Genomic DNA, 14,635 nt, shown 5'->3' with positions numbered 1-14,635 from the left:
TATGTTAATCCAACTTTGCAGCTTGGACTGTGATGTATTATATTTCTAGTATAGCACTCCAGAGAAGAGAGTATAGAAAACATTAGCTGTCCCAGGCACCTGATCGGCTCCTGATCAGCACTCTCAGCCAAATAAGATCCTGAACTGAGCGATCACATGACCGATGATTGCTCAGTTCTCAGTCTTCACTGAGCAGAGAGTGGTGACTGTCAGTCACCAGCTTTCTGCTCTATCCCTTCAGAACTCACTGGAGTGCCGGGCTGTGGAGTGGGTGAGAGAGGCTGGCTAAGGCTCTCAGAGGAGTAATGAGAGGCTGAGCCAGCTGCTAATCAGGAGTCTGGGTGAATCCCAAAAGTATTGTTGAGATCCTTCCAGAAGCTGGGCCGGCTCTTTGACACCAGCAGACAAGAGACTTTTGCCCACTGATACTGAATCTGGGTCACAGGCATGCAGAGATAAATGCACCCCTGTGACCCAAAAGAGAAATATAGACAAAACAGCTTTGTCCATACTGCTATATTTTTATAAATGGAGATAGGGATTTAATTCTTCAAAGTATCTTAAATGTAACATATATTTGTAATCATTCTTTGTATGTAAATGTATTCAAATATTCTTCTCGATGTTTTCAAAAACCTTATTTCTATGTATTGTTTCTAATTATATATGTGGCTGAGGCAGCCATATTTGACATTGTATGTTTAGGCTCTGCTTTCTACTATACATATCAGACTTGCTTTATTGCTGCTTCTTACAGAGCAAATCTATGAGTCAGCAACTCACTGAAAACAATGCACTGCCTGTGGAGCGGGGTTTTTATACAAGTTGGGTCAAATACAGAGCTTCCTACTGGTTATTTAATAATGTTTCTATATTTGATACAAATAAATATTACTTTTAAATTGAAAATCTAGTCAATTTTTTATTTTATTTTGGATAAAGTGGAAACTGGTACCTTGATATATAACATGATAAATGAACGATATATAACATATGATAAAAGAATAAAAGATCTACGCATTTGCCACTACTCAGTATTGCAAGTATATTAAAGTTCCATTTTGTGTTATCAATAAGCTAAAATGTATCAATATTATATAACTATATATAGAAAAAAGGGCAATCAGTGCAAACAGATAAATAAACACAAGTGAATATAAGCTGAATGCTATAGGTAATCACAAAGCCTATATAAAATCAATAAAATAATCCATTCCACATATGGGGACTGACGATCCCTTGTGAAAGAAAAGGAAATATTTCTCCAGTAATATATTGGTGACAAGATCCTCCACCACAGACAGCCAGATGCGCTTACTGGATCAGATGGGCCTCTGTATTACAGGAGGTCATAGGTGCGTGTATCCACTCAGGGATGTGGCTACACTCAAGTACAACTCTAGGGGTCCCAGATCAAAACACTGAGAGATGGCAGTGGGTGACATCCGTGCTTAAGCTCCTCCCCTATATGCAGTGTTACGTCCACACAGGACTTCATCAGCGAGGGGGACCTCGAAGTTCTATGTGGACGTAACCCCACATACGGGGGAGGAGCTTAAGCGCAGACCTCACCTGCTTCCATCTCTCAGTGTGTTGCTCTGTGGATCGTGAATTTTAGGGTATACATAGGGTATGTATTGTAGGGTAGGGACTGATTTGAGTGTGCAATGTACAGGGATAGGGACAATTGTAGACACTCACTCAGGTTGAACTGGATGGACTGGTGTCTTTATTCAACCTTACTAACTATGTAACACTATTTAATTATGTAACTGTATTTTTTATCTGCTGGCAATTTTACTATTTGCGTGTGTCAGCATTCGTTTTTTTATGCCCTTTATTGACTTAATAAACATATGAAGTACACTTAGAATGTGTTCTTATATCCTTTTACATATTTGGGACTGTCGTTTTACTACACTACAATTGCCGGTTTTGAAGCTAATATCGATGCATTCTGCTACTGGATTGGCATTTCATCGTGCTGGATTGGGGACCCTTAGGCCGCGTACACACGGGCGGACTGTTCGCCCAACTTTGTCCGCTGAACAGTGTTTGGGCGGACAGTCCGCTCGTGTGTGGGCTTTCAGCGGACAGTTTCAGCGGACAGTTTGACGAACAAGGTTTTTCGGAAATTCCGTAAAACTGTCCGCTGAAACCTTGTTTGAGCGAACAGTCCGCCCGTGTGTAGGCTTGTTCGACAAACTAAGTTCCGCGCATGCTCAGAAAGGCTTAACACGCCAAAAGTTATAATGCAGTGTATAGGACGTCGTATTTTTCGTCCCGTCGTACGTGCCGTTCACGTCATCGCGCACGGTTTCAGCAAACTGTTCGTTCGTCGTGTGTGGGCATGTCCGTCCATGCTAATTTTGAGCGGACTGTTTGCCGAAACTGTTTGACGGACAAAGTTGGGCGAACAGTCCCCGCGTGTGTACGCGGCCTTAGAGTTGTACTTGAGTGAACCCACATCCCTGAGTGGATAAACATGCCTATGACCTCCTGTAATACAGAGGTCCATCTGATCCGGTAAGCACATCTGGCTGTCTGTGGTGGAGGATCTTGTCACCAATATATTACTAATGTAACATGAAAAAAGAGTCTATCATGAGCCCCCTGCCAACCTACAGTTGGTTTGTTTTATTCCAAAAAGTGACTATGTACTATAACTTAAACTTTTCTAGAAGCCTCTTTGCAAATTTCAGTAAAGCTGGAAAAACCTAACAATGTATCGCTGTCATAATTAAAGCAGACTTGAATCCTATAGAAGAACTGGTTTGTAGAGATAGACAAAAATCATTGCATAACAGACACATGAGTGTGCCCAGGCGTATATAGAAATCCAGAAAATTTCCAACTGGGCCAATATGAAGAAAGAGATAGTAGTTGTGCAATCTACATGGCTCAAAGTAAGGGTAATGCAAAGATGTTCAACAGAATGCCTCTGACTTGTTTTTTCATAACGGTATCAGAAGTGGGCCATGTGTCAACTACATTGGATACAAAATAAAAATAAAACAAATGGGGTGGGGTTCAGAGATTTCCTCTATCTTCCTGTTGCAACTCAGGAGCAGGCAGTAAATAGAGATTTATCTAATTGTACCCAGACAGCAAAAAACAAAAACTGACAGGTTTTTAACCTTTCCCTACACCATGATGAACTAAAAAAAGATTTAGCTGTACACATACCTTAAGGCAAACACTGCAAAATATCACACAATGGGGTTTATTTACTAAAGCTGGAGAGTGCAAAATCAGGCTCATTTCTACTTAGAAACCAATCAGCTTCTAACCTCAGCTTGTTTAGTTAAGCTTTATCAATAAAACCTGGAAGTTGATTGGTTACTAAGCAGAAACAAGGCTGATTTTGCACTTTATCAATAAAGCCTGGAAGTTGATTGGTTACTAAGCAGAAGCGAGGTTGATTTTGCACTTTCCAGCTTTAATAAATAAACTCTGATGTCTGCTACAGCCAAAATGATTTGGATGTGGATTTTAAAATAAATCTGCCAATCTGGATCCAGTGGCTGATTGTGGGCAACAAAGAAAGTCAACACATCTCTACACTCAAAACACTGACATTACCACACTCAAACACATTTGCATATACATAAATTATCACTGGTCAGTTTATAACTACAATTAGTGCAGCATAGTGATTGACATACCAAATTGAAAAGACAAGGAAATAGATTCTCATTCTAAACTACCACAACAAGTTATCTTATTTAAAGAGACCATACTATATGTTTAAAAAATCAAGCTACTTACCCTCTGAAATAGAACATGATAGAAAATGATGCCAGAAGGTGGCAAGTAAAAGCGGCCTTTTGTATCATGCTGCTAGCCAACATTTCCAAGCATGTTGGATAACATGTCCACCAGCTGGGCAATGGGATTCCCCCAACTAGCTGCTGTTTCCTATAGTGAGGAGAAACCCATGCATCCAGAGGGGGGACACGCTATCTGACACACTCAAAAGCGTTGGCAGCAACCCCCAGAGCTCATGTAGACAATTAAGATTTCACGTTGCTTAAAGAGTAGCCAAACAATGAATGGATCACTCTTATAGGTTACTGTGTTTTGTCTTCTTAAATAAGTCTGTCATTTTCTGTGTATATTATGCCAAGGAGTTTATAATGGACACCACTTTTAAGTTTCCAGCTAATGTATAATGTCTTTTGAAAAGCCAAGAAATGTTAATATGTTCTTTTGATTAGGAGGGATTCCATATATAACTGTGTTTCTAAATGTTCAACTTATTTTTCAAATTATTTTGTCAATGGCTGGCACCAAGGTTTTCATGTACACATGCCCAGTAAACAGAAACAAAATTCCTTGTTCTTTCTACTTTTTTCCATCATGATTTTATTCTAAGTATAGGATAGGGATTGTTAGGGAAATAGCTTGTTTGGTAGGATACTACAGTGTGCTAGTATTGGCAAAGGTAATTTGAATTGCAAAATGAATACCATGTGTTAAAGGGATAATTTAGGAATAGATGATGGTAAAGATTTCAACATGATCACTGATCCACCAATCCTCTTTCATTACTAAGCTTCTATAAAACTTACAATAGTTTTAGTCATTACATGGAATGAATCTGAAGGGATATGCATTCAACCCTAGCCTCACTGTCAAAACACAGCAGCTAGTACAGAATGTTTAGTCACTTCCACCAGTCTCTCCATGTGAGGTGTGTTAAGGAATTGTAATCACATGACCTAGAGATAAACCTTGAAAAAAAGTATATATAGAGTGATTTTTTATATATGTTTTTTATAATTTAATTTAAAAAGGGTCTGCTATTACATGCCTGTCTTATATTATAGGCACTGATGACTTACAACCTTTTTAATACTACATGAAAATGTAATATGTGTTATTTTCAATGGTAAAATATTTATAAACGTGGAAATTTCCATTCCTTCTTCCTTACTTACAAAAGGGGTCTGCTTTTCTTAAAGTGGACTATAATGTTTCATTTATGTTAATGTTTATATATTTTTTTAAACATAAGCCTGATTCCTGCTTTTTTGTTTTATGAATAAAACCACCCATTACTCAGGGTTCACCAAGAGATATGAGTTTTCTAAAGATAGAGAACAGCAGAAGAAGTTCACATTTAGACTCTCTGACCTTTATTAATCCAGCTGGCATTTGACATAGGAAATAGCACCTAAACAATTTACAGTAACAATGATTGGCAGGACACTTTAGCATGTCACTTTCATTTTTTTTAATGCTATAGCAGCTAAATAAAATAGGGCCTCTCTGTCGCATAAGTCACTATTCCAAACAATTCTCTTGTGTGTGAAAATCAAATTTTCAGCTAATGAGCTTTTGATCTCTATAAGCAACAGTTTTTTTCAGCAAAGCAGATAACAATAACTTAGAAACCCGTGAAAAGGAACCTAGAGCTTTACTCTGGCTAAAGGGAACAAAACATGTTCATATATGCAGTTTTTGACTTGGCTGTAATAAATATAGAAAAGTCATACATACATAACCACTACCTTTTATACCCTTTAAAGGATAAGACTATAGCTACACCAAGCTCTGAAAGCAGTAATATTGTGGGTGAATAATTTCAAGTAGTTTAAGAGTTTATTTGAATAGCAATAACAAAACTGATAAGATCTTAAATATTTCATACCGGTAAGGCTGTTCTCCTGTATGAGTCCGTAGATGCCGTGTTAGATTCGCAGATCTTGGGAAAATCTTCCCACAGTACCTAAGTAAATAGATAAGAAATTCACTTTCCTACAAAAGAACATTACACTGTTTTATTACTTGTTTCACCCCCACAGAGTTAACCCAGAACTAAAGTGCCTATGAAAAAATGCCTCTCACACAAAGGACTCTACAAATCATTACTTTAACTTCACCCTTTTTTCAGTTACTCTGTCAACATCTATAGGCTCTTCCCCAATGTACATACTATTATAATAGTCTTTATGTCTTTTTCTCTTCCCTGTTCACTGCAGCAGGTGTAAGCCATCGGAGTGAAGCTACCATTCTCAGTGCTTTTGAATGTTGTAGAGATTTCACAAATGTGCATATGTTTCTGCCCTACAGAGGTCTCCATGCCTTGCTCTACTTGCTCTAAGCTCCAGTATATTTAACAACTTGCTGGGGCACTGTTCCAATAACATCTTATAGGGTGCAAGTGTATTACTGGCATGCCTGCCCCCTATTGGTGGGATTTCCAAAGTATAGAACTGGGCTACTGTGCATTTTAAAACAAGCTCTGCCCATGCATGCAGCTTTTCACCAGAAATTATGGCTATTTTTCCCAAATTCTGCCCTAGATAATCATCATTTCCTACCTTTAGGTCATTACCAACATTATTCTTTTTACCAACCCTATATCCATATATATGCTATCACAACATGTCCTTACTTAATTTAATCCACTTTCACTTGAGCTTCTTTAGGTGGCCTTAGACCTCAAGCAGGGTCTAACCCTCAGTACAAGTTTTTCTTGTCGATGTCACAGAATATATGTCTGTTTGGATCTCCTGTTGAGCTCATATTATTACATGCAATGCTATCACTAGTAATAGCACAAATATTTAAAGTGGCAGTTTCCTTAGAAAAAACTACAGGGTCCTCCATTACAGACCATCTTTTGAAAATGCTACTTGCCTGTCTATGTCTGGCTTTAATGCATGCTTGTTCTGGGTCAGACATTCAGAAAGCAGTGAAGCCAAAGCAGCAATACGACCACTACGGAACTCCCATTCCCAAGGGAGAGGTCAGCAATGGCACCTGCAGTGCATTACTTTTCTCATGACAGAGCCCTTGTCTGAAGAGTTGTTTTCTCTTCCCTGAAAACAATAGGCTGCCGGTTCAGTTGAAACAGGCTTCATTAGGCAAAAAATATCACCCTATGGACAGCATTTCATGTCCATTTCTGACTACTCAATCATTCTCTCTCAATTGTTATGTTTTTGTACCTGCAGGTATATCGTTCTTTTCCTTTTCGAAGGATATTTTCTGGAAGGGCAGACGATGAGGTTCGAAAGTTAAACATGGAAGGAACAGATTGAATAAGCTCACTAGCCTCAGGTTTAAGGGCATTAAAATTCTCCAGCTTTTCCGCCATGTTTTCTATTGCCGACATCTGCAAGTAATAACAAAAGCATACTATTAAGCTTTAGGATAGGATATCATTTATTAAAGGTTCTAAACTGCCAAAAAATAAAATCTTGTTATCTTGTTAGCATAAAGTTTATTCATTATAGTAAGGTGCCCTATTCCAATCAGCAGTCATCATCCGTGTAAGCATACAGCAGCCATATATCACATATCGGTCTACTATTTTTTTCATATCAGTCTACTATATGTGTCAGGGGGTTTTCCTGTGAGGCAACATCCTGTGAGTAAACCATAGTAGAGGATGTCACTCCTTGATTTTTTTTTTTGCCGAACCTGTTTGCTAACACTAGCTCTGCAACTTGTATTCATAGTTAGGTTATGGCTGCTTCCATGAAACCTAATCTCACAGGTGTTTTGCATCATAACAGAATTCCTGTTAGGAACGTGAAATCTAAATGAGTGTTATAAGTTGTACTTCAACTAATAATAATTATTGTTTTTTGTGCTACTTTAAACTAAAGTAAAGTATGATAAAACTAGCACAATGTGTGCACTATTAAGACAGTACAATACTATATTAAATACAATCTTCAAAAGCTCACCAGCAAATCTAATAAGTCTAGGTTATGACTCACACAGTAAAAATACTATGTCCATTTCTACAGTATAATGTAACATTATATTTAAATCCAAAGTCAATAAAAAAACTTGAAAAGAAATTCAGGCACCCAATTAAGTTTGCTTGCATGTTAGCATTTATTTCAGTGTATTCTTGATAAGATATATTTTATGTTTAACAACCATTTATATAACCGTGCGGATGCCAGCTCATTTTCTTTCCACACAGGTGGTCTGTTCAATAACAGATGTATCCCAAAATACCATTAACAAGACAAAAAAAAATTCCATCTGCTTGGCCATGTTCATAAAATCCTATATAATGATAGATTCCATATTGAAAAAGGGGATTTAGAGTAGGGGCTCTCTTCTCATTGTAAACTGTTAGTTTAAAACACAGTATATAAGTCTAAGTACAAGTACACTGAAAATGACCAGAAACCACTTGCTGGAGGCTGCAATGAAATATCAGAAAACTCTATTATGCAAACACAAATATTAAAAGTATATGTAAACAATAAACTATTCTTATTTGTGCCCCTTTTATTAATTATACCATTAAAAAGTGCAAAAAAATGGTGATCTGTCAGAAATTCAGAGCTGCCCTGTGTCCTATGTTCTATGTCTGTGTTATCTCAAAGAGTCTATTTAGCCCTTCTGGCCCTTGGACTACAAGTCAATCAGTGCCTATACTTTAGCGATAAAGACCATGAGAGTTGTTGAGTCGTTTAGCAAAAGAAACTGGGCAGAGCTGATACCATTTAGTCCACAAAAATGCTGTGCGATATCAGCCCACAGTTGGAAACTTGTGGATCATTAAAGGGATAAAACATGATCAAATGTGCATGTGTTGAAGAACTATACTACGTTTTTTTTGCCTTGACACATGCTTTGAGATATGACATGCACAGTCTTTTCTAATTATTGACATTGTTTAGTCATTATACTGAGTGAAGCTGCTGGGATGGAACAAGGCAAGACAAGAAGCACTGTTTAGGAGTCTATTCAATGTGGGGAAAGTCTTTTGCCCCAAAAGCTAATAAACAATTGGCTGCTATTTCTACCTGCTGTAACATTAATGTAACCCAGTACGATATGAATGTTGTCTGTAAATAGTGAAAAAAATAGCCAGGCCTCAAGTGCCATTGCTAGACAAGGTTCTGCTACTACTCCTAATATTGTAGTTATACCTTTGGGGAAATCCAAACGAGCTTAGAGAACTGCAGATCTTTCACTATCTTCTGGCAATGCCTTAGGTTTTATTCTGTATTATGTATAATATTCTCTGTTTTCCCTGTGACATTCAGCCTTGCCTTGCCATTCCATGCTTACAGCTTTTAATGATAGTTACAAATTGCAGCATACAGAATACCATTCCCAATTTGCTGTGTGTCTTTCAAACACAGAACGGGGGGAAAAATCTCTAAGGGAAGTCAAGATGCATTTACTTGTCATACAGCAAATACAACAGGCCTGGGATGCAGTGAGGGTTGCAGGCTCACATAGGTTTGATTCATAATCATGCTGCTGCTAATACATTCTCCACAGATGCTTATGGACAGCACATTTGTCAACATGAAGGATCTTGACACCTACTGATCATAGGGCAGACAGCTCTGTAATGTTACTGCTGATCTCATAGCAGGTAATTCCATCCCAGCAGAGCAATGCCATTATCTATCCCAAGCATCTGGAGAATTAGCATTTTCAGCTTTTTTCCCCTTCTATTTTTTTATTTATTAAAAATCAATTTTTTATCACACGCATTCCGAATTTCAGAGCTTATAATCTAGTCTGACTGCTCTGGGTAAGAAATCAAATCAGTATTTGGATAGGTATAATGCGAAAATGTTTTGTGAATGAAAAATTACCTTTACCCTTTAGGCTGATTAGCAATGACGAAAAAAAGCGCAAAGGTTAAAATAGCACATATTATGGTTAGGGATAATAAGTACTTCACTAAAGATAATAAATATCTTTTATTTATATCCATTTAATACTCTACTCAGTTTCATTATCTAGAGGTTTTAAATCACTTGACATTTTTGTGCTCTGAGAGATTCTAAAATCATAGCCCATTTACATGGGAAATAGCTCACAAAGCCCATTACTGTAATATCTATTGATAGCTGCAAGCCATGTTCAGGGCTGGTTTTATTTTCAATTACTAACATTACATATAAAGAGCTTCATAAGATCTGGCTCTAGTCTTGCCAGCACAACGCTGACCTCACATGCGCCTATGTAATATACACAGAGGCAATGCAATCTTTGAGTGTAATTATTAGAATGAGCCGCTTTGCCTTCAAAATGTTATGGAATTCTTCCAGGCCGCTAGGAGAGGCTTGCCAATGATAAGTTTTAAGAGTTAATTTTCAAACATGCCCAGGGATTGTAACCACTTCCTGAGAAGCTTTGGACATTAAAATTAAATCAGCATTTTAAAACAAATTCCTCTACAACGAAGGGTGTTATGTTACAAATTATACGGATAATATATTCCAATCAATATCATCCACTTAGGTAAATTACAAGTCATGGCTGTATGTATATGACCACAGAAATAACGTTATACATGTGTATATATATATATATATATATATATATATATATATATATATATATATATATATATATATATATATATATATATATATATATATATGTATATATATCTACACTCATATGCACACGCTCATAGATACATGTAAATGTATGAGTTCTGTATCTAATTATCTGCAGAAACAGGGTACAGCATTCTTTTCAATCTTCTGCACTACTGAGATAAACAATCTGGATTCACTAACCACATGCTGTAACTTCAGTCAGTGTGATCCCTGACTCGAACATGTATTGTTAGACATACAGGTCAAGCTAGGTTTTTGTTATGTGGCCTCTGGATTTGTTAGTGTAACAGAAATGTGTAGGAAAATGTTCAGCTTATTATAAAGTTGTAGTCACATTTCCCATCTGTCTTTTCTCTGTGGCTGACCATATATGGCCTAGGGCCAAATTTAAAGGATATCTATATCCAAAACTTTTTTCCAATTTGGGATAAAGTGGGGAAAGTTTAGAACTCCTAGGGTCTCGGGCCTCAATAAAGAGTCTTCCCCTCACTTCCTGTCCTGGTGAGACCTTTTTTACCAAACAGGAAGTGAGGTAAAATCTGTCCTGGCTACTCCCCCATTCCTTTACCATTTTGGTATCTATACGCGTGAGTACCTCATTTGGGGATTGTATTTTAGTTCTTTAATAAAATTTTAAAGCAATATCACACTATCAAGTTTTTTTTTCTCATATACCCTTGCATATACACTGCAGTGTGTACCTGAGATCCAGCAACCGACATAGAACCCTGGGGTGGTTCATACGCGTGTTTAGACTAAGCGTAATTACTGAGTCACACGCTTTAAGGTGAGCGTGCATTACTAGGGAGTCAGTGGATTGCACCAATGCATGATCTGCAGCACGAAGGGATATAAGAGCATGTTGATAACAATATAACTGGATTTCACGCACAAGCACTTTAAATATGTTCTTTCGATTGAACTATTCACAGGATTTTTATAAAACTTTCACAATAAGGACTGTGGCACAGAAGCGCCTTTTTTTTTAATTTACTACTTTTTTTTTAATTTTCTACTTTTTTTTTAATTTTCTACTTTTTTTGGAATTTACTTTTGTATATGCACTTTATGCATGTTTTTTATGGTTTCACAATAAGTTTGCCCCATTTTATTTATTTATCATGGAAGCACTTATTGAGATATAGAGGAATTGTGTATGCCCCCAGTGAACCATACAAGTATCATTTATTATTTGAAATTATTCACATAAGCTTATTAATTGCCTATATGCATCTTTCATTTGATTGTTTATTTATTAGTACATGGTCCTGTAGGTACACAAGTTGATAGGACAGAATGCAGGCTTACATGTTGTAGCACGCTTTAGCGCAGCGTTAAATGTATCTATTTACTAGAACAAAAAAAAATTGGCTATATGTACAATGTAACATTAGGGACGGTAGGACTGTGTTTGTAGGCAGAAGAAGCAAAGAGGCAGCTTTTCCTAGTTTTTGTCCATACTTTTTTCCCATCATCCAAAGAAATGCACTTGTCTCATGAAAAAATTGTTTACACAATATTTTTTGAATAATTGTTATTAAGATGATCGCAAAAGAAATACAGGTAGAAATTTTGCTATTGTTTGTGACTCAAATGATTTTAGGGTAAATGGACATTCTTTCCAATTCTTGCACTTTGGATGGTGGTAGATATTTGTGCCCTGTGTGTTAAACAATTCATTCAGCTAATGCATTTTATCATTAGAAAATTATTTTCACAGCTGTCTCCCATAATATCTGTTATCTGCGTTGTACTTAAAAAGCTGAAATGCTGTTTTATTAATTGAATATCTTTTGAGTACTACGTTAATGTCCCCATAATCAGCCTGTCAATACCCAGCATTACCCTTAAAACACAGCTGTTATCTACCCACTTAGAAAGTATCCTAAAGAGGTACTTAACCCAGGTATGGGAAAATTAAAAGTCCTCATCTAAAAGTACTGTAGCTTCTGTCTCTTACAAAATATATGCTTATCAGCTCATGATGTCAAGCTTGTGTTCCAAGCAGCTTCTTGGGGCTTTTCAACTTCTGCATCACAATTTTGTCTTCAAGACCCAAGTGTCACTTTCTGAGGACTCATGACCAGCCCCCTACTGCACATGCACAAGATGGTGGACTTCTGTAAGTCTGGTCCTGTAGCCTCCTGGGATGCATGATGTTATGTCAGGAGGCTGAAGGTGGTGGAGAAGAGGGGGCCTGGCCAAATAAATGTCATCCTTGCCTAGGTGAGGAAGAAGGAAGTGGGAGTGGGTACTACCAAGAAAAGGTGCTTGTTCCCATAAGATTATGAGGGCAACTTTTACTTTTGGGTGAAGTTCTGCTTTAATACAGCAACTGCATGTTAGATTGCATATTAAAAAAAATTGATTTGGGACACAATAAATATATGAACAATGGATTGAGAGACACCTTCCCATCCTCTGTAAGATACCGTTCCGCTATGAAAAGAAGTGGTGCTTTTTTCTTTCCTCTTATGTTATTAAAAAATGGGATGGATTGGAACAGGGACAGTGGAAACTTAACAAATTGGAAAAACTTTGCAGGAATAACAAGCTTTTCTAGAAAGCTTTGGTTGGTCATTTGTTGGCCCTCTAAAGTAGCTCTAAAGTGCCCAATCTTTACCAAAATGTAGCATCAGGTTTCTTATTGGGGTAGGACCATTTATGACAATTTTTAACTAGGCATATTACCAAACGATAACAGAAAACTACCACCAAAATGAAATCTGAGAATAAATTGCACCTGCACACCAATGTTTAACACATTTTCTAAAGCATATGTAAACTCTAAAAACTCTATTATTTGTTAACTTTCGGTCTGCTAAATGAATTGTTCAAAGCATTTTGTTATATCTGTTTGAAAAAAATAACTGATGATCTTATCAAAAATTTGTAGCTGTCCCGTGTCCTATGTTTTTAGCCCTCTCATTTCTTATCTTGGTCTACCGAATAGTTAGCCCATTTGTTATGGAGACTTACAAGTGGGAGGGTCTCAGTAGTTTAGAAAAAGACCCTGGAATGGCTGGCAACACTCATCAACTGAAAACAGAATATAAGGGCTGATTGCATATCAGGTAAATAAACAGATAGCAGGAATAAGGCAAATAGATATACCGATTTTTTTATTTTGCTTTGACATTTGCTTTATGTATGTATTGCTTAACAAAAGCCATTGCTTACTAAGTATCCCATCATGTAGGTCAACTACAACTGCATACTTTTACTCCCAAGTATATCAATAATATATAAACATTTTTGTAAACAATCTCATAGTTTCTAAATAGGAAAAGGTGAACATTTAAAAAAAAATTCTGGGACAAACCATACTGTTGCACCAAAGTAACTTGTCACCTTCAATTATGCTCTAGAGAAGAATGGTGAACTACCTTTTCAGGCTGTTTCTATGGTTTATTCAACATCACATTTTGCTCTAAGCTTTAATTAAAAAAAAAAAACAAACAGGCCTGCATTGGAAGATGGAGTCTGTTCTAGGTTGTCTGTTCTAAAAAATCACTACTGTCCCTGTTTTTACAAATGAATGACTCACAAACATGGGCTTGAGATTCTGTTACATGACTTGTTACATGGAAATAAATCAGTACAGATAATATGACAATATTAAAATTTGTTTTACCTGATTTTGCATGAAATTAATTTCATATAGTTATGTTGTCAAAGAAAAAAAATATGTAAATGTCTGTCTCTACTTTTTTTATATAGATATATTTATTTATTTATTGTTATATTTATTAAAAATGCATGATTACAATTATGACTACTGCAATGTTTTGGAAAGACTAAAGTTCAACAAACAGGTCACCTTCTCTCTAAAGGTGATGGATTGTCTGTATGATACTGTGATTATAATATAATTAATATAGCTTTTCCACTAAGAAGTTACTTAAAATGAACTTCTAAGGAAAATCAAAATATATCAATAACACATCTTTAGAACAGGAAATAATTGTAGAAGGCTAGCCCATTCAAAACTATATCCTGCAGACATTTTACTATGTGTTAAGTTTATTTTGGGACACATGTGATATTATGGCATTGCACGGAATCACAAGCACTGCCATTAAACATTTTAGCAACATTTATACCTACTGTATATCAAAATTATACGTACAAGAAATACAGTTAACTTGTTTGAAATTGGTCACAAAAACACCAAAATGACTTACCCATGTTCTTTGATCAGGCATAGGGAACTGTCAAAATTATAAAAAAAAAAAGGAAAGGTTAGCTTTTAGGGTGGTGAGTCTGAGCAGATCAAATACAGTATTACAAAT

The 14,635-nt window shown here is 36.5% G+C and overlaps 1 protein-coding gene across 9 annotated transcripts in view; it reads right to left on the bottom strand.

The window, feature by feature from the left end:
• MECOM (MDS1 and EVI1 complex locus) overlaps positions 1-14,635 on the bottom strand; it is a 740,867-nt gene that overhangs the window by 9,204 nt on the left and 717,028 nt on the right. For all 9 annotated transcript variants that reach the window (XM_077488015.1, XM_077488014.1, XM_077488017.1 and 6 more), the window contains 3 exons: positions 14,528-14,554; positions 6,957-7,123; positions 5,654-5,731 (listed from right to left, as the gene is read on the bottom strand). In XM_077488015.1, coding sequence (XP_077344141.1) covers positions 5,654-5,731; positions 6,957-7,123; positions 14,528-14,554 — 272 coding nt within the window. The remainder of the gene's footprint in view (positions 1-5,653; positions 5,732-6,956; positions 7,124-14,527; positions 14,555-14,635) is intronic.

This window comes from Lithobates pipiens, unplaced genomic scaffold (genome assembly GCF_037356315.1).
Source record: "Lithobates pipiens isolate NorthernLeopardFrog02 unplaced genomic scaffold, aLitPip1_a1.2 Scaffold_18, whole genome shotgun sequence".
Classification (NCBI taxonomy): domain Eukaryota; kingdom Metazoa; phylum Chordata; class Amphibia; order Anura; family Ranidae; genus Lithobates; species Lithobates pipiens.
Note: the sequence above shows the minus strand (reverse complement) of the source record. Positions and strands in the feature narration are given on the sequence as shown.